Below are 23156 nucleotides of genomic sequence, written 5' to 3'. Positions count from 1 at the left end.
CTGCATTATATTCTCATTCCTTACATGAATGTCCTTGTTCCTTACACGAATGGCTGTGCATCTTAGACTTCTTATTAAAGAAGGAAACAGCTTCTTCCTAAGATTCACTTTTTCCTATGTGAATACGTATATTTGTGTGTTTCTGTAATGAGATTGGTAAACAGATTCCAGTTCACATATTTTGTAGTGGCTAATAAGGGATTCTTGTAGGGTTTCCTTGTACAGGCAAGTACAAGGTTGAGCAAGAAAGTCAACCTCTGAATTCAGAGTAAGGCCTGGTGCATGATTCTTTTTTGTTGGTGTTTTTGTTCTAATGTTGGGAATTTAAGTCTCAGGAATCATATAGAGATGCTTAATTGGTGATAAGTAAATTTTCAAAGGAATCATAAAAGAGTGGCCCTCAAAATTTTATGGGTGAAGAATCACTTGGAGAGATTATTAAAGGGTAGATTTCCACACATTTCTTTAGGATCTTCTGACTGAGTGAATCCAGAATGGAGGCCAATAACCCACTTTCCATATAGACCCCAGGTGACTCTGATGCAGAGGGGCCTGCACACCACACCCTGGAGACTGCTGTAGCCATAACTAGATTTTGGAAGAGGTTAGCTTCACCTGATGCATTTGCTTTAAGTCAAAAGACTGCACTACGCTAGTCAGGCTCAGGGACTCAAACCCATTCCTGCTAAGTCTTAGGGGATCAGCCTGGTGTGGGGTTCCTTCACAGTACAGCTTCCACTTTCCTTGGCCTAGACATCTTTCACCAAGCGTAAAGTTCACGTATTCGGCGCAATGGAAAATGGCTTCTTCTTTCAAACACTTATTCCACCCATCATCCTCCAAATATCTGCTAGAGAGTGAGCTACAGTAAATTCCTCTCTTGTTTCCAATGTAAAATTTCAAGAGAGTTTGTGATGAAGAGCAGAATCACGATTGGATATTAACATAATCAAATTTTATTTCTATACTTGTTTTGACAAAACAAAATAAGGCATTTTGACTTTTATATAAAACTGCATCTTAATTTAAAACTATTTGATGTAAGAACAATGCCCTACTTTTTCTGTGATGATGAGTAAAAATAAGCTTAAAGCAGTAAATGGCTTTGGAGACCTTCAATGGCCTATAAAGCTTTTTGCTTGTGGGCTATTTCCAGCACCATTTCATCATTAAGGACTCATTTCCAGAACACCAAGGCTGATGATCACTTCATGTCCAGCCTCAGATGAAAACTGGAGAAAAGGCATTTATCGAAGACCAGACCACTTCTTGATAAATTTGGACTAAAAGAGAGAGGTCCCAATAGACAGTTTCTTTCTGAATTAAAATACACTAAAAATTAAATATATATGAACAGATTCTTTCTACCCTTTTCCCTTTCCTGCTTTCTTTCTTTTATTCTTTCTTTTTTCTTTCATTTCTCTTTCTTTCTCTTTCTTTCTTTCTTTTTTTCTTTTCTTTTCTTTTCTTTTCTTTTCTTTTCTTTTCTTTTCTTTTCTTTCTTCTTCTTCCTTCCTTCCTTCCTTCCTTCCTTCCTTCCTTCCTTCCTTCCTTCCTTCCTTCCTTCCTGTGTATTGTGTGTATAGCCTTCCTTAAATTTCAATGGAATAGTATCTGACCTCAAATTAGACCCAGCTGGAGTTAAGAATAATCGCTAATACCGAGTGCTTATTATTTATCAGATACTTTAATAACTGACTTTAATAACTGATACATTAATAACTCTCTAATAACTCTGTGAAGGGGGCATTACTATCTCTTTACACACAAGAAACAATGACACAGAGAAACTAATCAACTACGTTACGATCACATAGCTACTGTATGTGAGAACCAAAGCCAACAAATTCCCTATTCTTGTGTTAGTGCTGGTGCCAAGCATAATTCCCAACCCCTATTTTAAACCATTCCCCTCACAAGCTCCAAGAAAACCTGATTCATGGGCTGTGATCCATCTAAGCTGGCTCACTCTTAGACTAATCCAATGCTCTTCAACACTTGATTCAGGATTCTTATCTCACCCTCACTCACTTTGGACAAATCCAAGGCTATGGGATCATAAACTGCCCAATTGTCTCCAATGAAAAAACCACCTTGAAATTACCTAACCTTTCCCCTAAAACCAGTGACTGTCCTCCCCAGATTTTTATCCTTTGAGATACTAACGCTCTATCAAGGTGGGTGGTGTTCCTCTTACTGCAGTACCTTCATAAACTTAATTTTGCTCAGTCAACAGATTTTTTTTTCAAAAGAATATATTTGGGAAGTCGGCAATACTCATGAAGAATTAAAACACTGTATTTAGTTATAGATGCAATAAATAATACTTTCTCCTCTAATTCTTTGCAAACCAAAATTTCACTACAGCAGAATAAGAAAATTGCTATCAAGCTCCATGAACTACTTAAAGGACATTTGACACTTCCTGAAATTAAAAAAAAACAAAAATTAAAGTATTTACGGTTGTGTGATTCTTAAACCAACAACCTTTAAAAACTTTCTCTACAAATAAGAGAGTGTGAGTGATTCCTCTGGCCCACATGAAACATAATCTGTGGAATTTAAGAAGATTAAATTAATTAAAGATACATGCTGATAAGTTAAAAACATAGATGCTCATCTGTATATTACAAGCATCTCCAAAGTAAGAAAATATTTTTGTTCAAAAATTTTCTTCAGTCAGGAGACCAACAAGAATAAGGAATCCAAACACTGAAAACAGCAAATAGAAACTGGGGATTGGGAGGGTGGGTGAGCAGGGGAAGCAAAACTTGATTATCTCAGAATGATGAGTTAGCCAGGAAGTAGTTCTTCCTAATAAAGGGAACGTCCTATGGTAAATATTTCAGGTGTGAACACTCAACCTACAGGAGATCCCATTTCTTCGGAAATAGCTGTAAATATATTCATCTGAGTAAAACAATCATCTGTGTCCAGTCATGCATGCTCTCTGCTCCTGTGGCTGTCACTGCTGTCGATCTGAAGTTGAAAGGTAATGGCCTCATGATTCAAGGAAACTGCTGAAGTGTGTACTCAGGCTTCAGTTGGAGAGATGGGTTCATTTATCATCATAATAAGCTATTACCATCGGGAGGTCACAACTCATTGAAGAGACAGTCAGTCTAATTGGCTCAATCCCATTAGCTTTCGACGTGCCTCAAGGAGATAAGCGCTCCTTCGCAGGTAATTTTCAATCACCCCACAAACTACTTGTTTAATAATTCATCACATTTCAGATTGGGGTCTTATCACATGGCTCCTTTCTCCATGTGGCAAATGTCAGATTTCAACTACTTGGGATCTCAGACCCAGGTAACACAAGAAGAGCTTAGGGAAAAGTGAAGTAAGACAGCACCTGCTTGCCTCAACTACCACTGCTGGAAGTGATGAGAAAACCTCAGCAATAAAAATGTGGACTTTATGCTTCTCTAGGAGGCACTGCTGACAATAACAGTATTCCCTGAAACTATCCGAAGAGATAACGGTGCTATTCCACCCCCTGTGATTAATTAAGCGTGCCAATTGATTTTTAGCCCATAGGACTGGGGCACTTAATACTTAGTTAAATGATCACATTCAAGAAGTAATTTTTACAACAAAGTCTAGAATAGAGAAGCAATAGTTTATAACAAATTAAATTAAAAATAACGGCTGTTCTAGTTAAAATATTTTATTTTACATCTTTGATGATATTCTGTTCACAGAGGGCACAATCTCTGGAGGCAAACTCACCCCAATTGAAATGCTAGTTGTGACTCAAAATAGCTCAGGAACCTTATAATTATCTTGTTCTCTACTATTTTTTACACAAATGGTGGTCATATATATACCATTCTGCTTCCAGGTTTAATTGCTTAACCATGTATTTTGGATTATTCCATATTAGCATACAAATAATTTCTGTCCTTATTTAAAGTTCTATGGTGTTTGGTAACATGTATGTGCCCAAACTCATTTAATTTGTCTTTCAATGACAAACATTTTTATGGACATCACGGACATTCTTGAATGAATGACTTTGCATTTCTCATGTTTATATGTACCTGTAGGATAAATTTTCAGAAGAGAAATATATTAACACTCGTGTATTTGTAACTTCGGTGAAGATTGCTAAATTGGTTTTTGTGGATTGCATCAATGTATATCCTTACCACCGATATATAACGATCTTTGCCTTTTTAAAAAGATTTATTTATTTATTTGAGAGAAAAAGAGAGAGAGCGCATGAGGGGGAGGGGCGGAGAGAGAATTTCAAGCAGACTCTGTGCTGAGGGCAGAGGCTGACCTGGGGCTCGACCTCAGGATCCTGAGATCATGACCTGAGCTGAAACAGAGGGTTGGACACTTAACTGACCAGGATCTCTGTCTTTTTAAAGTCTCAGTAATTCCATGCTATGCATTTTATTATCTTTCCTAAGATAGATGACAAATGATCCCCCAGGTATACTATAAGTCAGGTTGAACATTGTTTTATATTTTTTTCCAGCTTCACTAAGAAATAATTGGCACATGTTACTGTATAAGTTTAAGGCATACAGTATGCATTTCCTTTTCTATGAACTGTTCGTATCTATTGCCCATTTTGGACTAATTGGCCTTTCTCACCAATTTTGATACTCTCTTTAGTATTAGATTAGCCTTCTGTTTGCTGTGTGTTATGGTAAGGAAATGTGGGATTTTAAGAAAGAATTGAGGGGAACCTGGGTGGCTCAGTAGGTTAAGCATCTGCCTTCGGCTCGGGTCATGATCCCGCAGTTCTGGGATGGAGCCCCACATTGGGCTCCTTGCTCAGTAGAGGATCTGCTTCTCCCTCTCTATCTGCTTTTCCTCCCACTTGTGCTCTTAAATAAATAAATATTTATTTACTTATAAATAAATAAATATTTATTTACTTATAAATAAATAAATATTTATTTACTTATAAATAAATATTTCTCTCTCTCTTAAATAAATAAAATCCTCAAAAAAATAAAATAAAAAAGAATTGATATCATTTGTATTAGTTTGCTAGGGCTGCCATATGAAAGTACAACAAACCGAGTGTCTTAAACAACAGAAATCCATCATCTCACAGTTCTGGAGGCCAGAAGTCCTAAATTATGGTGTTAGTCGGGTTGGTTCTCCCGAGGCTATGGGAGAGGCTGTGTTTCAGGTGTCCCTCTCTGGTTTGTAGCTGGCTGTCGTCTTGTTCCCATCGGCATTCTCCCCATATGAGGGTCTGTCTCCAAATTTTCCCTTTTTATAAGGATACCAGTCTCATTAGATCTATCTTAATGACCACCTTACTGACATAGCTGTAGGGTGTTGACTGTGTTTATCACACTTAGAAAATTTACTTCTTTAATCAGTTACTGGTGGGCAGAAATTGCAAATTCTTTTACCTACTAGGCCTTCAGTGAAGTGGGAAGAGGGAGATACTCATCAGGTCATTTGTTTGGAAGACTGGAAGTGATGATTGTTAGCTTTATTTTGGTACCTTCAAGATAAAGTACAAAACATTCTGCAGGTTTCTCAAAAAGCTAGCTAACTGATCTAATTTTTTCACATCTGCAAAGCTTCTACTTAAGTCAATGATCTACTGACTTGCTAAAATTAACTCTCTGTGATTGTCCATTTTTATCTTTAATTATATCTTGTCCCTTACCACCACCAGATGCTCTATCAGACAGCAGTAAATAGGGGACAAAGTGTTCTTCAACAAATGTCTTTAACTGGTATAGGCTACCTCAATATAAATTCCTACAATGCACAACTCTAGAAAGTCATGCAGAAATTGGCATTTATTGAACAGCTTCTGAGCGCTCAGGGCATTTTAGAGGGCTTTGCACAATTCTGAGGCTGGAACTCTCATTTTGCAGATAATGAGACTCAACTAAATTATGGGATGTGTCCAAGATCATAAAACTAATAAGGTAGATATATCTGGAATTTGAATCAGATCTGTGAAAGGCATAAGGACCAGAACACTAAAAATAACGAACTGTGACTTCTCCTTACTTAATTAGACCCTTTCAATCGATTCTCATGAAAATGAATAAAGAAAATAATGTAGGAGTTTGCTAGTCAATGATCAAGGTGTCAGCCTTGATCATTGGTCTCTTCCAAGGGCTGTGAAGGAAGAAGCTGTTCCAGATTTCTGCCCTTGGTGTATAGATGGTCATCTTCTCTCTGTCTTTATGGCATCTTCCCCTCACAAGTATCTGTCTTCCTACAAACTTGCCCTTTCCCTACAAATTTGTCCTTTCCACTATGAACCAGCAACAGTAAACAAAAAAACCCACTATATAAAGAACATTCTGGATAAGAAAAGTTCCAAAATGGCCTAACACTGCCCTACAAAGAATATTGGGAATTTGTCCCACCAGTATCCGAATCAGCAATGGATCGGTTCCCCAAGGTTTTCCACAGAGCAGCACAGACCACACAGCATAAAGTGTTAACAAAGAAATAGAAAAAAATGTAGTTTTACATAAAGATTGGATTGAAACTCAAATTGGTGGTGATTTTGCTTTCTTTAGTTTTGAAATGAGGAATGGGGGTTGAAGAAAGAAGAACTTTCTCGTTCTTATTATGGCATAGTCTTTTCTTTATAATTTCAAAGAAAATTGTATACAAAGAGTACTTGAAATTCTATTTCAAGTCTGTGTGTCTTATTACTCAGTAGCCACTGTGTTAAGCCTACGGCTAAAGGGATGACTAGCCTGAGGTCGTGTGTTAGGTGGCAATCAAAACATTATTTTATACTGTTTTAGATACTCTTAATTTTGTTTTGTAGGGACAAATTCCCATCTGGCATCACATTCCTTTCACCAGAAGAACTTTCTACATTTCTCCCAGTGCAGATTTGTTTTTGAAAAAGTAGTTCAGCTTTTATTTCTCTGAAAAACTCTTTGTTTGCCTTCCTTTTCAAGAATTTTTGGCCTGCTAAAGAATTTTGGACTAACTTTTCTTGTATGTTGTTGTTTCTTTTCCCTCGGATATTTTAAAATATCTGTGTACTATATTCTAGTTCACATCATGTCTGATAAGAATCTTCTTTCTTATCTCTGTTCTTCTGTACATGTTGTACCTTTTTTCCTCTGGCTGCTTTTAAGATTTTCTCTTGGTCTCCCTCTTTTTCTTTTCTTTTCTTTTCTTTTCTTTTCTTTTCTTTTCTTTTCTTTTCTTTCTTTTCTTTTCTTTTCTTTTTCTTTCTTTCTCTTTCTTTCTTCTTTCTTTTACAATTTAGATATACGTTGGCATGATTTTCTTACCATTTTTCAGTCCGTTTTCACGAACTGATTTTCCTCCTGGTTATGGTTCATATGCCCAGGCTTGTTTATAGACCCAGTAATTTTTGATCTGATGCCAGACATGCTGAATTTTACATTTTTGGGTGTTGGATTTTGTTGTAATTAATCAGTTTTGGACTTTGTTCTGGCGTGCTGTTAATTCACTTGGAACAAGTTGATTTCTTTTAAAGTTTGCTTTTAAGATTCGTTAGGGTGAATTTAGAGCCTCCTTTGATCTCAGGCTAATTTAACCCCTCTACTGAGACAATACTCTCTGAGTACTTTATCTGAGGTCCTCCCTTTTATGAAGATGTTCCATGTTAGGTGGTGGGAAAATGAACTTTTACCAGCTCTGTGTTAGTTCCAGGAATTGTTTCTCTTGCTACATACTGGTTTTTCTTTCACCAGCCTCAGGTGGTCTTCTCCCATCCAACTCAATACTCAGCCAGGCTGGAGGTCTCCCTTATACCTTTACAGATCTCTGTCTCTGTCTCTCTCTTTCTCTCTCTCTGTCTCTCTTTCTCTCTCCCTCTCTTGCCCCATATCCCTCTTCTCTGATATCCTGTCCCACAATTTCTAGCTTCCTTGACCTTCAATCTCCATCTTTCAGACCTGATGTTTATCCTCCATCCACTTGGAACTGAACCCAGGCAATAATCCGGGACAGTCGTAAGCTTCACTTTATTTTGTTTCTCTTTTCTCAGGGATCAAGACCCTATACTATTTGTTGTCTAGTGTCTAAAAATTGTTTCGTACTTTTTCTCAAGTTTTCTTATTTGAAGCAGTTGGGTAAAAAAAAAAAAAAAAAAAGCAGGTAGGTAAATTGAGATTCTATCATTCAATTATTATCAGAAGCAAAAATTCCGTTTTTTGAAAACAGGCAAGATGGCGGAAGAGTAGGGTCTCCAGGTCACCTGTCCTCAACAAATTACCTAGAAAACCATCCAATCATCCTGAAAATCTACGAATTCGGCCTGAGATTTAAAGAGAGACCATCTGGAACGCTCCAGTGCGAAGAGTTCGCGCTTCTATCAAGGTAGGAAGACGGGGAAAAAGAAATAAAGGAACAAAAGGCCTCCAAGGGGGAGGGGCCCCGCGAGGAGCCGGGCTGAGGCCGGGGCGAGTGTCCCCAGGACAGGAGAGCCCCGTCCCGGAGGAGCAGGAGCTGCACCAACCTTCCCCGCGGAAAGGGGCTCCCGGGGAATTGGAGCAGGATCCCCAGAAAGGCGGGGATGCCCTCGGGCTCCCTGGGACAGTAACAGAGGAACTGCGCCCCGGAGATGCGCCGAGCTCCCTAAGGGCTGCAGCGCTCGGCGGGACCCGGAGCAGCTCGGAGGGGCTCGGGCGGCGGCTCCGCGGAGGGGGCTGCGGGGCTCCGGGAACAGCTCAGCGGCGGCGGCTCGGGCAGAGGAAGAAGCTCCGCGGAGGGGGCGGCGCGGCTCCGGGAACAGCTCGGAGGGGCTCGGGCTGCGGCTCCGCGGAGGGGGCTGCGGGGCTCCGGGAACAGCTCAGCGGCGGCGGCTCGGGCGGAGGAAGAAGCTCCGCGCGGAGGGGGCTGCGCGGCTCCGGGAACAGCTCGGAGGGGCTCGGGCGGCGGCTCCGCGGAGGGGGCTGCGCGGCTCCGGGAACAGCTCGGAGGGGCTCGGACGGCGGCTCCGCGGAGGGGACTGCGGGGCGGGAGCGCGAATCCAACAGCGCAGGCCCCGGAGCACAGGGCGCCGGGACACAGCCCAGGATCCGGCCTTCCCCGGGACAGGCAGAGGCCGGGAGGGCCCAGGACAGCAAGGACGCTCCTGCCTGGAACTGAGCAGATCAGCGGCCCCGCCCCGGAGCCCCCAGGCCCTGCAGAAGGAGAGCCCCGGAGCTACTGCGGGAGCTGACTCCAGGGTCCCAGAGCTGCCCCCGCCACTGTGGCTTCCTCACGGGGCCTCACGGGGTAAACAACCCCCACCGAGCCCTGCACCAGGCAGGGGCAGAGCAGCTCCCCCAAGTGCCAACACCTGAGAATCAGCACAGCAGGCCCCTCCCCCAGAAGACCAGCGACACGGACCAGTTCCAAGGGAAGTCAAGGGACTTAAAGTATACAGAATCGGAAGATACTCCCCCGTGTTTTGTTTTTGTTTTTTTTTTTTTTTTTTTTTTTTGTTTTGTGCTTTTTTTTCTCTTCTTGATTTCTGATTGCTTCCCCCACCCCCCCCTTTTTTTCTTTTTTCTCCTTTCTTTCTTTTTCTTCTCTTTTTCCCTTTTTTTTCTTCATTCTCTTTTTTCTTTTTCTCTTTTCTTTCCTTCTCTCTCTTTTTCTCCTTTTCCCAATACAACTTGTTTTTGGCCACTCTGCACTGAGCAAAATGACTAGAAGGAAAACCTCACCTCAAAAAAAAGAATCAGAAACAGCCCACTCTCCCACAGAGTTACAAAATATGGATTACAATTCAATGTCAGAAAGCCAATTCAGAAGCACTATTTTACAGCTACTGGTGGCTCTAGAAAAACCCATAAAGGACTCAAGAGACTTCATGACTGCAGAATTTAGATCCAATCAGGCAGAAATTAAAAATCAATTAAATGAGATGCAATCCAAGCTAGAAGTCCTAACGACGAGGGTTAACGAGGTCGAAGAACGAGTGAGTGACATAGAAGACAAGTTGATGGCAAAGAGGGAAACTGAGGAAAAAAGAGACAAGCAATTAAAAGATCATGAGGATAGATTAAGGGAAATAAATGACAGCCTGAGGAAGGAAAACCTACGTTTAATTGGGGTTCCTGAGGGCGCGGAAAGGGACAGAGGGCCAGAATATGTATTTGAACAAATCCTAGCTGAAAACTTTCCTAATTTGGGAAGGGAAACAGGCATTCAGATCCAGGAAATAGAGAGATCCCCCCTAAAATCAACAAAAACCGTTCGACACCTCGACATTTAATAGTGAAGCTTGCAAATTGCAAAGATAAGGAGAAGATCCTTAAAGCAGCAAGAGAAAAAAAGTCCCTGACTTTTATGGGGAGGAATATTAGGGTAACAGCAGACCTCTCCACAGAGACCTGGCAGGCCAGAAAGGGCTGGCAGGATATATTCAGGGTCCTAAATGAAAAGAACATGCAACCAAGAATACTTTACCCAGCAAGGTTTTCATTCAAAATGGAAGGAGAGATAAAGAGCTTCCAAGACAGGCAGGAACTGAAAGAATATGTGACCTCCAAACCAGCTCTGCAAGAAATTTTAAGGGGGACTCTTAAAATTCCCCTTTAAGAAGAAGTTCAGTGGAACAATCCACAAAAACAAGGACTGAATAGATATGATGACACTAAACTCCTATCTATCAATAGTAACTCTGAACGTGAACGGGCTTAATGACCCCATCAAAAGGCGCAGGGTTTCAGACTGGATAAAAAAGCAGGACCCATCTATTTGCTGTCTACAAGAGACTCATTTTAGACAGAAGGACACCTACAACCTGAAAATAAAAGGTTGGAGAACCATTTACCATTCAAATGATCCTCAAAAGAAAGCAGGGGTTGCCATCCTTATATCAGATAAATTAAAATTTACCCCAAAGACTATAGTGAGAGATGAAGAGGGACACTATCTCATACTCAAAGGATCTATCCAACAAGAGGACTTAACAATCCTCAATATATATGCCCCGAATGTGGGAGCTGCCAAATATTTAAACCAATTAATAACCAAACTCAAGAAATACCTTGATAATAATACACTTATACTTGGTGACTTCAATCTAGCTCTTTCTACCCTGGATAGGTCTTCTAAGCACAACATCTCCAAAGAAACGAGAGCTTTAAATGATACACTGGACCAGATGGATTTCACAGATATCTACAGAACTTTACATCCAAACTCAACTGAATACACATTCTTCTCAAGTGCATGGAACTTTCTCCAGAATAGACCACATACTGGGTCACAAATCGGGTCTGAACCGATACCAAAAGATCGGGATAGTCCCTTGTATATTCTCAGACCATAATGCCTTGAAATTAGAACTTAATCACAACAAGAAGTATGGAAGGACCACAAACACATGGAGGTTAAGGACCATCCTGCTAAAAGATGAAAAGGTCAACCAGGAAATTAAGGAAGAATTGAAAAGATTCATGGAAACTAATGAGAATGAAGATACAACCGTTCAAAATCTTTGGGATGCAGCAAAAGCAGTCCTGAGGGGGAAATACATCGCAATACAAGCATCCATTCAAAAACTGGAAAGATCTCAAATTCAAAAGCTCACCTTACACATAAAGGAACTAGAGAAAAAGCAACAAATAGACCCCACCCCCAGCAGAAGAAGAGAGTTAATTAAAATTCGAGCAGAACTCAATGATATCGAGACCAAAAGAACTGTGGAACAGATCAACAGAACCAGGAGTTGGTTCTTTGAAAGAATTAATAAGATAGATAAACCATTAGCCAACCTTATTAAAAAGAAGAGAGAGAAGACTCAAATTAATAAAATCATGAATGAGAAAGGAGAGATCACTACCAACACCAAGGAAATACAAACGATTTTAAAAACATATTATGAACAGCTGTACGCCAATAAATTAGGCAATCTAGAAGAAATGGACACATTCCTGGAAAGCCACAAACTACCAAAACTGGAGCAGGAAGAAATAGAAAACCTGAACAGGCCAATAACCAGGGAGGAAATTGAAGCAGTCATCAAAAACCTCCCAAGACACAGAAGTCCAGGGCCAGATGGCTTCGCAGGGGAATTCTATCAAACGTTTAAAGAAGAAATCATACCTATTCTACTAAAGCTGTTTGGAAAGATAGAAAGAGACGGAGTACTTCCAAATTCGTTCTATGAGGCCAGCATCACCTTAAATCCGAAACCAGACAAAGACCCCACCAAAAAGGAGAATTACAGACCAATATCCCTGATGAACATGGATGCAAAAATTCTCAACAAGATACTAGCCAATAGGATCCAACAACACATTAAGAAAATTATTCACCATGACCAAGTAGGATTTATCCCTGGGACACAAGGCTGGTTCAACACTCGTAAAACCATCAATGTGATTCATCATATCAGCAAGAGAAAAACCAAGAACCATATGATCCTCTCATTAGATGCAGAGAAAGCATTTGACAAAATACAGCATCCATTCCTGATCAAAACCCTTCAGAGTGTTGGGATAGAGGGAACTTTCCTCGACATCTTAAAAGCCATCTACGAAAAGCCCACAGCAAATATCATTCTCAATGGGGAAGCACTGGGAGCCTTTCCCCTAAGATCAGGAACAAGACAGGGATGTCCACTCTCACCACTGCTGTTCAACATAGTTCTGGAAGTCCTCGCCTCAGCAATCAGACAACAAAAAGACATTAAAGGCATTCAAATTGGCAAAGAAGAAGTCAAACTCTCCCTCTTCGCCGATGACATGATACTCTACATAGAAAACCCAAAAGACTCCACCCCAAGATTGCTAGAACTCATACAGCAATTTGGTAGCGTGGCAGGATACAAAATCAATGCCCAGAAATCAATGGCATTTCTATACACTAACAATGAGACTGAAGAAAGAGAAATTAAGGAGTCAATCCCATTTACAATTGCACCCAAAAGCATAAGATACCTAGGAATAAACCTAACCAAAGAGGTAAAAGATCTATACCCTAAAAACTATAGAACACTTCTGAAAGAAATTGAGGAAGACACAAAGAGATGGAAAAATATTCCATGCTCATGGATTGGCAGAATTAATATTGTAAAAATGTCAATGTTACCCAGGGCAATTTATACAATCCCTATCAAAATACCATGGACTTTCTTCAGAGAGTTAGAACAAAGTATTTTAAGATTTGTGTGGAATCAGAAAAGACCCCGAATAGCCAGGGGAATTTTAAAAAAGAAAACCATATCTGGGGGCATCACAATGCCAGATTTCAGGTTGTACTACAAAGCTGTGGTCATCAAGACAGTGTGGTACTGGCACAAAAACAGACACATAGATCAATGGAACAGAATAGAGAACCCAGAAGTGGACCCTGAAATGTACGGTCATCTAATATTCGATAAAGGAGGAAAGACTATCCATTGGAAGAAAGACAGTCTCTTCAATAAATGGTGCTGGGAAAATTGGACATCCACATGCAGAAGAATGAAACTGGACCACTCTCTTTCACCATACACAAAGATAAACTCAAAATGGATGAAAGATCTAAATGTGAGACAAGATTCCATCAAAATCCTAGAGAAGAACACAGGCAACACCCTTTTTGAACTTGGCCACAGTAACTTCTTGCAAGATACATCCACAAAGGCAAAAGAAACAAAAGCAAAAATGAACTATTGGGACTTCATCAAGATAAGAAGCTTTTGCACAGCAAAGGATACAGTCAACAAAACTAAAAGACAACCTACAGAATGGGAGAAGATATTTGCAAATGACATATCAGATAAAGGGCTAGTTTCCAAAATCTATAAAGAACTTATTAAACTCAACACCAAAGAAACAAACAATCCAATCATGAAATGGGCAAAAGACATGAAGAGAAATCTCACAGAGGAAGACATGGACATGGCCAACATGCACATGAGAAAATGCTCTGCATCACTGGCCATCAGGGAAATACAAATCAAAACCACAATGAGATACCACCTCACACCAGTGAGAATGGGGAAAATTAACAAGGCAGGAAACCACAAATGTTGGAGAGGATGCGGAGAAAAGGGAACCCTCTTACACTGTTGGTGGGAATGTGAACTGGTGCAGCCACTCTGGAAAACTGTGTGGAGGTTCCTCAAAGAGTTAAAAATAGACCTGCCCTACGACCCAGCAATTGCACTGTTGGGGATTTACCTCAAAGATTCAGATGCAATGAAACGTCGGGACACCTGCACCCCGATGTTTCTATCAGCAATGGCCACAATAGCCAAACTGTGGAAGGAGCCTCGGTGTCCATCGAAAGATGAATGGATAAAGAAGATGTGGTTTATGTATACAATGGAATATTACTCAGCAATTAGAAACGACAAATACCCACCATTTGCTTCAACGTGGATGGAACTGGAGGGTATTATGCTGAGTGAAATAAGTCAGTCGGAGAGGGACAAACAGTGTATGTTCTCATTCATTTGGGGAATATGAATAATGGTGAAAGGGAATATAAAGGAAGGGAGAAGAAATGTTGGGAAATATCAGGAAGGGAGACAGAACATAAAGACTCCTAACTCGGGGAAACGAACTAGGGGTGGTGGAAGGGGAGGAGGGCGGGTGTTGGAGGGGAAGGGGTGACGGGCACTGAGGTGGACACTTGACGGGATGAGCACTGGGTGTTTTTCTGTATGTTGGTAAATTGAACACCAATAAAAATTAATTAAAAAAAAAAAGAAGCAAAAATTCCAATGTATTAGTTTTTATAAGCTTTTTTAAGAATGGTTTTTGAAATTATAGTCTTTGCTTCAACCAGAATTTATTTTTATGTATAATGTGAGATAGGGATGCAGAGGTTTTTTTTTCCTCTCTGTCTTTAGATAATCAATGTATGAGGAGCATTTACTACATGGTCTATCCTATTATTATTATTATCTGCAAAGTCTATTTTGTTAAAAATCAAGTATCCATAGGGTATTTCTGGGCTGTTTTCTCAGTTTGTTTTTTAAAAGATTTATTTATTTATTTGAGAGAGAGAGAAAGAGAGAGAGGGTGCAAGCAAAGGGAGAGGCAAATGGAGAAAGGGAGGGAGATTCCTCAAGAAGACTCCCCACTAGGCGCCAATCCAAACACAGGGCTCAATCCCTCAACCCTGAGATCATGATTTGAACCAAAATTAAGTCCTATGCTTAACGGACTGAGGCACTCAGGCATCCCTCTCAGTTCCACTTTATGTATTTTGTATTTTTATCTTTTTTCACACCCATAGCCTTGTGTCTTAATTATTATATATTTTTAAAATAAGTTGTGTTTATATCAGAAAAGTTTTGATTAAAAACTCTCCAGTTTTTGTTTTAAATTTCCTCAGCTTATTCTTGGTCCTTTGCTTTTTCCATATAAGTTTAATCACTGGTATTTTTAATATTTATTGCTATTGTAAAGGACTAATTTTAAAAGTATTTTGGGGCCCCTGGGAGTCTCAGTCGGTTAAGTGTCTGCCTTCCACTCAGGTCATGAAGCCACGGTCCTGGGATTGAGTCTTGCATTGGGCTCCCTGATTGGTGAGAAGTCTGCTTATCCCTCTCCCTCTGCCCCTTGGTTCGTGCTCTCTTTTACCCTCAGTCTATCTCAAATGTAATATTTTTTAAAAAATGAAATATTTTTTTAAAAAGTATTTTTAACTGATCTTTGCTGATATAAAGAAATATATAATTGATTTTCATAAGTTAATTTTGTATACGGTTCCCCTTTTGATTCGCTTATTAATATTTCATCTTTTGAGTTTGTAAAGCAGATACTTCTACCATCTACAAGTGTGGGGGGTTTTCCTTACCTTCCAATTTCTCTATCTTTTATTTCCTATCATATTGCAATGTCTAGATCTTCTAGTACAATATTACATAAAAGTGATCACAGTGAAAACTGTCTCATAACCTTAAAGTAGTCTTTCAATGTTTTATATTAAGTATTTACTATTCCTCTTTGTGGAGACACTCTTCATCAGCTAAAGAGGTACCTTTCCTATCTTAGTTTGCACATTTTTTAAAACATCATGAATCGTTAATTTTGTCTATTTCTTTTTCTGCATCCATGGAGATCATTTTATTTTTCTCTCTTTTTTAGTCAGTCAATATGGCCAATTACTTAAGCTGATTTTCTGAATTAAACCAACCTGAACTCTAACGATAGGAGCAAGTTGGCCCATTTTGTTTTGCCATTTTTATATATTACAAATTCAGATTGTTTATGCTTTGTTTAGAATCTATTTGCATGAGTGACTTTAGGTAGGGATTTCCTTTTTATATCTCCCTCGAAGGTTTGATATCAAGCCCACCGAGTCACATTAAATTACTTATGGAGTAATCCCCATGATTCTGTTCTCTAGAAAAGATTCTTTAAGTTTGAATAGTGATTGAAATCACTTGTAAACAAAACAGACCTGATGGCATCTAACTGGGAAGATTTTCTTGACTACTGATTCTATTGTTTTAATGTTCATATGACTTTCAGGGGTTTTCCCTTGGAATCAGGGTTATTAATTTTTATTATTCTAGAAATATACTTATTTTATGAGTAATTAAATTTATTGTGTGCAAAGTTTTAATGATTTTCTTTTTTTTTCTATTCTTGCAGCTTCTTTCAGATTTTTTTTTTTTAAAGGATTTTATTTATTTACTCACGAGAGACATAGAGAGAGAGAGGCAGAGACACAGACAGAGGGGGAAGCAGGCTCCTCGAGGCAGCTGATGTGGGACTCGATCCTGCGCTCCTGTGCTCCGGGACGGCGCCCTGAGCCAAAGCAGATGTTCAATCGCTGAGGCCCCAGGCGTCCCAGCCTCTTTCAGATCTGATCAGTTTCCTAAAGGTGCCCTGGCCCCCCTAATGGGACAAGTGGCCAAGCATGTGCATAGACCACTTCTAACCATATGACTACAGGAAAATGGCTTCATCCCCTGGGTCCTGACTTCCCTCACCTTCAGCATGATTTTCTTTTTATAAAATTTTCTGAAGTAATTTTAGTTATGTCCATATTTACATTTCTATCATTTATGTGTCTCTTTACCCACTTTTTTTTCTATTAGTCTTTCTAGAGCTTTGCAATTCTTTAAAAAGTGGGGCGCCTGGGTGACTCAGTGGGTAAGCATCTGCCCTCGGCTCAGGTCAGATCCCGAGGTCCTGGGATCTAGTCCCACATCGGGCTTCCTGCATGGAGCCTGCTTCTCCCTCTGCCTGTGTCTCTGCCTCTCTCTCTGGGACTCTCATGAATAAATAAATACAATATTTTAAGTAAATTTTTTTGGCTTGTGGCCTCTCTATTAATATTTGTTTTCTATTTCATTAATTTGCATTTCTTAAATTTCATTTCTGTATTGTTTCCTTTCTTATGCTTTCCTTTGGATAAGCTGCTCAAGCATTTCTATTCCAAAGCCAAATGCCTTACAAGTACTAATGAACATAACTGAATGGAAAAATAACTAGTAGAAAAGGGATAGACACATCTGGATCCCAGTCCTGGCTGTTTTACTAACTGGGATATCTTGGCTTATCAGCTGATAACCTTAGTCATGTATTTTAACATAACTGAAAACATAAATTCATAAGTTGAGTATTTAGGGGACATGTTTTGTGCAGAATCTATATAACTATTACGTCCCTGCACCTGATCAGTAAACTCCTACCAATGTAGCCATTGATTACTTTTGTTGGTAACCATAACCCAAAGTTAACTGAGATTGATATTACTGTTAAGTCAACTCTTTAATTGTTCCCACCAATTGCTATTAAACTGAATCCTCCCCTACTTGATTCATGTTTAGTTGCTCAACTGTAAAAAACTGATCTTTGTCCCCATTGTACTTCATTATAAGGTGCTGCAAACAGAATGATGCATATGAATATTAAAATGTTTTTTTAACGTAATAATTTGCAATGTTAGAATTAGTGCTCTATATATTTATTTAGGAAAAATATCAAGATACTATTATGATAAGGTTAGGTAAGTTTGAGAGATAAATACGTTCGATCTTGAGTCCTTGTAGGTGGGATAATTTTGCATAGTTGACTTTACCATCACCACAGGCAACAAGTAACTTCTCGACTTTTTTTGTTTTTGTTTTTTAATAAATATATTTTTTAATGTACCTCTAACAATGCATTTGGTTGGTTGTAGGCAGCAAGTCTTCTAGATACTACTCTATTACCAATTTATTCTTAATGAGATCTGATTTATGAAATAAAAATTCAATCACAGTCAATTTGTCCTATTTACCTTTTTGGCCATGCCATCTCCACTACACAATACCTTCTTAATTAATCCATTTAATCCAAGGCTTGAACTGGAGGAAGTTAAGGATGCAGGATCAGGTCTGACCTTTGCTTTTGAATAATTAGAAGTCACAAATACACATTACGCTTTTAAAGGAGATTAGATCCTGCTTATTCGTTTTTAATTTTTTTTAACCAGGTCTGAAGTCATTTCTCAACCTGATATAAGTCCTAAGTCAAGAGTCATTTCTGAACAAACTAAGCAAAACTACTTTTGTTGTTGTTAAGCATGTAGCATTAATCACAAAGTGTTCGTTGAGCTCCTTTTAAGTGACAAGAACGACCCTGTCCTCTGAATCTCAAGCATCAATCTCTTTCAAATCCACAGCTTCAATTTGAGATCTGAGAGACAGAACTGAAAGTCAAGCAAGCACAACAAAGAAGTACCAGAGCTTACTTTTGGAAGCCAGATGCTATTTTGTCAGCAGACTCATAATGTGCATCTTAAGCTAGGCTATAGGTATTCTTGGCACCCACATGAAGCAATTTAAAAGCTTCTCAAAAAAAAAAAAAAAAAACCTTATCTAAGCTGGAAACAAAAAGGCAACGTAGTAGAAAACAAGCATTTTTTTTTTTTGTAGAAAATAAGCATTGTTCTGTAAAGAACAAATCACATAAGATTAATTTAATAATGCTCAGAGACAGGATTGTAAACCTTAATGGTAATGTGGGAAGAGCAGACAGGCCAAGCCAGATTCTCAGGGAACTCTGCAGATGCGGAGAGAATGGTTTTTGGAAGCTGCACTAACTATTTCAGACCACTAGGGTAACTTTACGTAAATGACTATTTCCATGTTCCAATAGCACTTAGTTTACTAAAGCAGTAAATTATTCCAACTCTGAAATACCCAAACTGTTTCTGAATAGCTGTAGCCTGTAGCAAACCAGCAGGATGCAGTCCTTCTAGCTCTTTCCACTCCTGTCTAGTTCCAGGCTTAAACCAATGCCCTACAACCAAGCATTAACATTTGCCAAGCATTTTGAAAATGAAATGCTGCCTAGTACAACCCTGTGGGTGCCCGACTTAATCCTCTTTGACTCTCTAGAGCAAGGGGTAAGGGGAAATTAACACTTGATTGTGCCAATTGTGCTAAATATTCACTCACATGTGAGAAAAAATATTTTCAAGATTGTTATTGAGGAATTAACTCATAACTGAGATAGTGGAGATGTTCAGATGGGCCGTATAATAATGTGCTAAGTTTTTCCGGGCCTCATTGACTGCCTCCCGCACCCTGCCCAATACACATTCAGTTACATGTGCCTCATGACTCCAAAGGGGCTCTGCAGTCCATAAAAATGTTTCTTAGGATCAGAAATATTCAGCTAAATTGGCTAGTGTGCTTGAGTTTTATCACAATCGGGTGCACCTCTGTGTCGGCAAAGTGCCTCCTGTGTGGAAGCAGTTTCATTATTTGGAGTCAGGTTCCTAAAAAAAGAAAGAGTGGCATGTGGCATCTTCATTATCAAAGAATATGCACGGCACATCTTCCTTCTGTTGTAAGTAGCCTTACAACCAAGTGATTTGGAAAATGTTTGAAAATTGGTTATACAAATATTTAGCGAAGCTAATAGCATCCCATAAATATTTTTTTGACTTAGGAATTAACACTAAAAAAGCGGAGGAGGGATGATATACCCGCTGCCTCCTGGTCATGGATGTAAATGAAATTCAGTATCTAAGCAGATGCACTAGTTTCTTGATATACTATTTCTGTCAGATTCTGGCAATGGCTCTGATTTGAACAGCAATTACTGGTAAAGAATTTAGCCTCGACTATTTAGAAAAGTGGCTTTATTGAATTTACAAACAAGGCCCTACAATTTTCCATTTCCTTAGCAGGATATTAAATCAACCAAGCTAAGCATGTCATCATGACTATAATTTACGTGATGTGACATGGCAGTTAAGATGTACTGTGGTAATTTGTGAGAGCGTGCAGTATTATTGTAGTATCAAAAATTTATATGGTTCAGTTATTAAGGCAAATTGTTTCATTCATACTGAGATATCTGACAGTAAACCACCAAGGGCTTCCACATTACATTAAAAAATGTCTTCCATATTCAAACAATTTGCACACCCTGTTACCATTACTTTGTTCACGGAGTGGAAAGTGAAGCCCGGACAAGCACAGCTTTTTGATGTGAAAATGATCTGTGGGGGAATATGAAGTGCTTCCTTGTGGGAGGTTATAAGAAACAGTTCAGCCAGGATAAAGGAAGTTATCTTTGGGCACCAACAACTATGAACAGGATGTCCAAATTCTTTGCTCTGGTGCTATTTAATATCCCATTTGCTTGCTTTCCTTATGTCAGTTTGATTTTCAGCCAACAGAAAGAAAAAGCATATGACCAAAGAAAAAATATGGAAAAGGCGGTAAAGAATATTCTATTCTAAGCTCTTCTTAAATAAATTTCGCCACTGTAAGAAAAGTCTGACCTCTGAAACTCATCCAATTTTGACCCAAGGCTCTTCTCTGAATTCCTCAGAGCAGAGGCAAACAATTTGAGAGTTTATATATTTATCTTTCGGGGAGGGGGGCAATTTTAAGCCGTAGGTATTCAGGTCTTATGTGCTATTTTATTCTTGTTGGGAATACAAGAGGTTCCAAAATAGAACAGGATAGAATGACTTCTTGTTGTAAAAAGGCCTCACAAATACAAGTTTAATTGGATTTTTATTACAGCTGTAGAATTTTATGCAAAATACACTGTCTCTTTTAAAGTACACGTTCACTGAAAACCGTGTTTTATTCATTAACACATTTTTCATAATAGATTTTAGAAGTCTGCTAAAAATAAGAAACTAGCCACTAGTTATATATATTTTTTTCTTAATCAGCTAAAACCACCAGTTCCCATTCACTGAATAAGATGTGAACTACTAAGTTTTTCTTGATACTCACATGCCACACAAGAGAACTACTAACAATAAATATATTTTGTTTGTTTAATCAGTGAAGATTTCTTCAAAAGCAACACTACATTCTTATAGGTGAAAACTTAGAGGCTTACATAGCATCAATTTGTAAGGGATTTTTCTGTGACCATTGCACTTTCTGGTGTGATTAGGTAATTTAAGTATCAGCTGATAAGGTACTAACTTTCGCAGGACGAGCAGATCATTTAGAATTACTATATCAAATTTCATTTCCAAATTTTTCTGAATTCTTTTGAAATTCCAAAATAAGTTTTCCAAATTCTTAGGCAAAATAAGATAAAATGATAAAAGCCATGGCCCTCATCTAGATAGAGTTAATCCACAAAATAAAACAACAAAAACCACCTGCATTTCTGAGGCTGCTACATTTGTTTATCTGTGTATGTTTTTCTATATGTATGAGTGGGCTTTAAAACAAATGTGCTTTCAATCTGGCATTTCTTCCAGGGTAAGTTTTCTTCTTGAGCTCCAGGAAGTATGTTGTTTACATAAGCTTCATGGCAAGCAGTAAGTTAGTTATATAATAAATCTCATTTCCAATTAACATTCATACAAGGTAGAAAAACTAGCTGTCTTGAAGATCAGCTTTGAAATGAAATAGAAAAGGATGAGGAAAAATTCAGTAAGTATCCTACCGCAGACAACTCTAGAAAAACAGCTATTTCAAGAACAAATATTCTTGCAATATTCATAATTTGTTTCACAAAACTATCTTTGAGGTTTTACAATAATATCCCAGAACCTTCATTAGTTCATTCATTCATACAAAGAATTAGCATAAAAATGACTTGGAAATTGCCAAAAAAAAAAAAAAAAGTTAGCATAGAACACCAACTATACATGCGGGATGCTGGAGCACATTACTTTTGGTATACATACTCCCCCCACAGGACCTAGGAGAAATATCCAATGTAAGCGGACTCAGTTGCCTCTGGCAACTCACCGTGTCATGAATTTGTTCTGAGTTTTCTTTAAAAAAATATTTATCAAAACCCGTTCTCGTTATTGATTGGCTAAAGCAAAGTAGCAAGAAGCCAGCACCATATGGACTTACTTTGTTCCCCAGGTACGGGGCTGGGGCGCTCCAGTAGTAGCCCTGTGGCAGGGCACGGTGGGCCTCCAGACTGCTAACGCTGATCTGCTGAGGTGGGTCCACGTCCTCCTGCTGCGGAGCCACTCGAATGTGGCCAGAGATGTCAGTCAGGTACCAGCCACGCATGTCTTGTATCTTCAAGAAAACACACAATCGTCTCACTTCGGAAAAACAAAACCAAAAACCACCTTGACTTCTTTCTCTTTCACAGGACATATGGTGTCCATTTTTTGGAAATTAAAAAAAAAAACAATAAAAGTTTAGAAAAATAGGAGAGCTATGGAGAATGTGAAATAAATGTACATCGTGTGTACTCATTATAGATTCTCATTGTTTTCTTGCTGAATCTAGGAGCTTGGATTGTAAAATGTGATAATCTGTTTTAATTGATGTAATGCTTTTTCAGACCCCAAATACTTCTTTCTTAAAAACAGAAATTTGTTCCAAGTTAAACAGTGATTATGATGTTACATAAATTATCAGATAGTTGAGCTCTATATTATGTATTTTTCATTCCACTACTAATTTCCTGTTACTTATGGGAAAAATAATCTCAAAAGGTTTTCCATATATGTTTGTAAAACAGAGAAAGAAAAGAAATAAGATATGCAACTGCCTGAAAGGTAGCTTTTCATTCAGTATTTCCACCCTTCTCATTTAATTAAATTTCAGGTTTGAGGCTTAGGGACATTTGAATCCACCAGACTGTTGCTATGGCCACAGCTCACAATGCTATACCTAGTCCTTCCCCTGGGGTCCGAAGTGCTGTCGGAATTCACTGCCTAGATCCTCTGCCCAGAAAAGGTAGGATCCTTAAAGGAAACATTAGGAAACGTGATTTGCTCTTTCATCTTTACTCTCTGGCCAGGGGAAGGCGGATAGCTACAATTCTAATTCAGACTGTCCT

At 38.9% G+C, this 23156-nt stretch overlaps 1 protein-coding gene across 3 annotated transcripts in view; it reads right to left on the bottom strand.

Annotated features, from left to right (window-relative positions):
* Nucleotides 1-23156, bottom strand: part of LAMA2 (laminin subunit alpha 2) — a 580308-nt gene that overhangs the window by 293673 nt on the left and 263479 nt on the right. For all 3 annotated transcript variants that reach the window (XM_041737419.1, XM_041737425.1, XM_041737408.1), the window contains exon 12: nt 22211-22384. In XM_041737419.1, coding sequence (XP_041593353.1) covers nt 22211-22384 — 174 coding nt within the window. The remainder of the gene's footprint in view (nt 1-22210; nt 22385-23156) is intronic.

This window comes from Vulpes lagopus, chromosome 2, assembly GCF_018345385.1.
Source record: "Vulpes lagopus strain Blue_001 chromosome 2, ASM1834538v1, whole genome shotgun sequence".
Classification (NCBI taxonomy): domain Eukaryota; kingdom Metazoa; phylum Chordata; class Mammalia; order Carnivora; family Canidae; genus Vulpes; species Vulpes lagopus.
The sequence above is the reverse complement of the archived record's forward strand: the minus strand, read 5'-3'. Positions and strand labels throughout refer to the sequence as shown.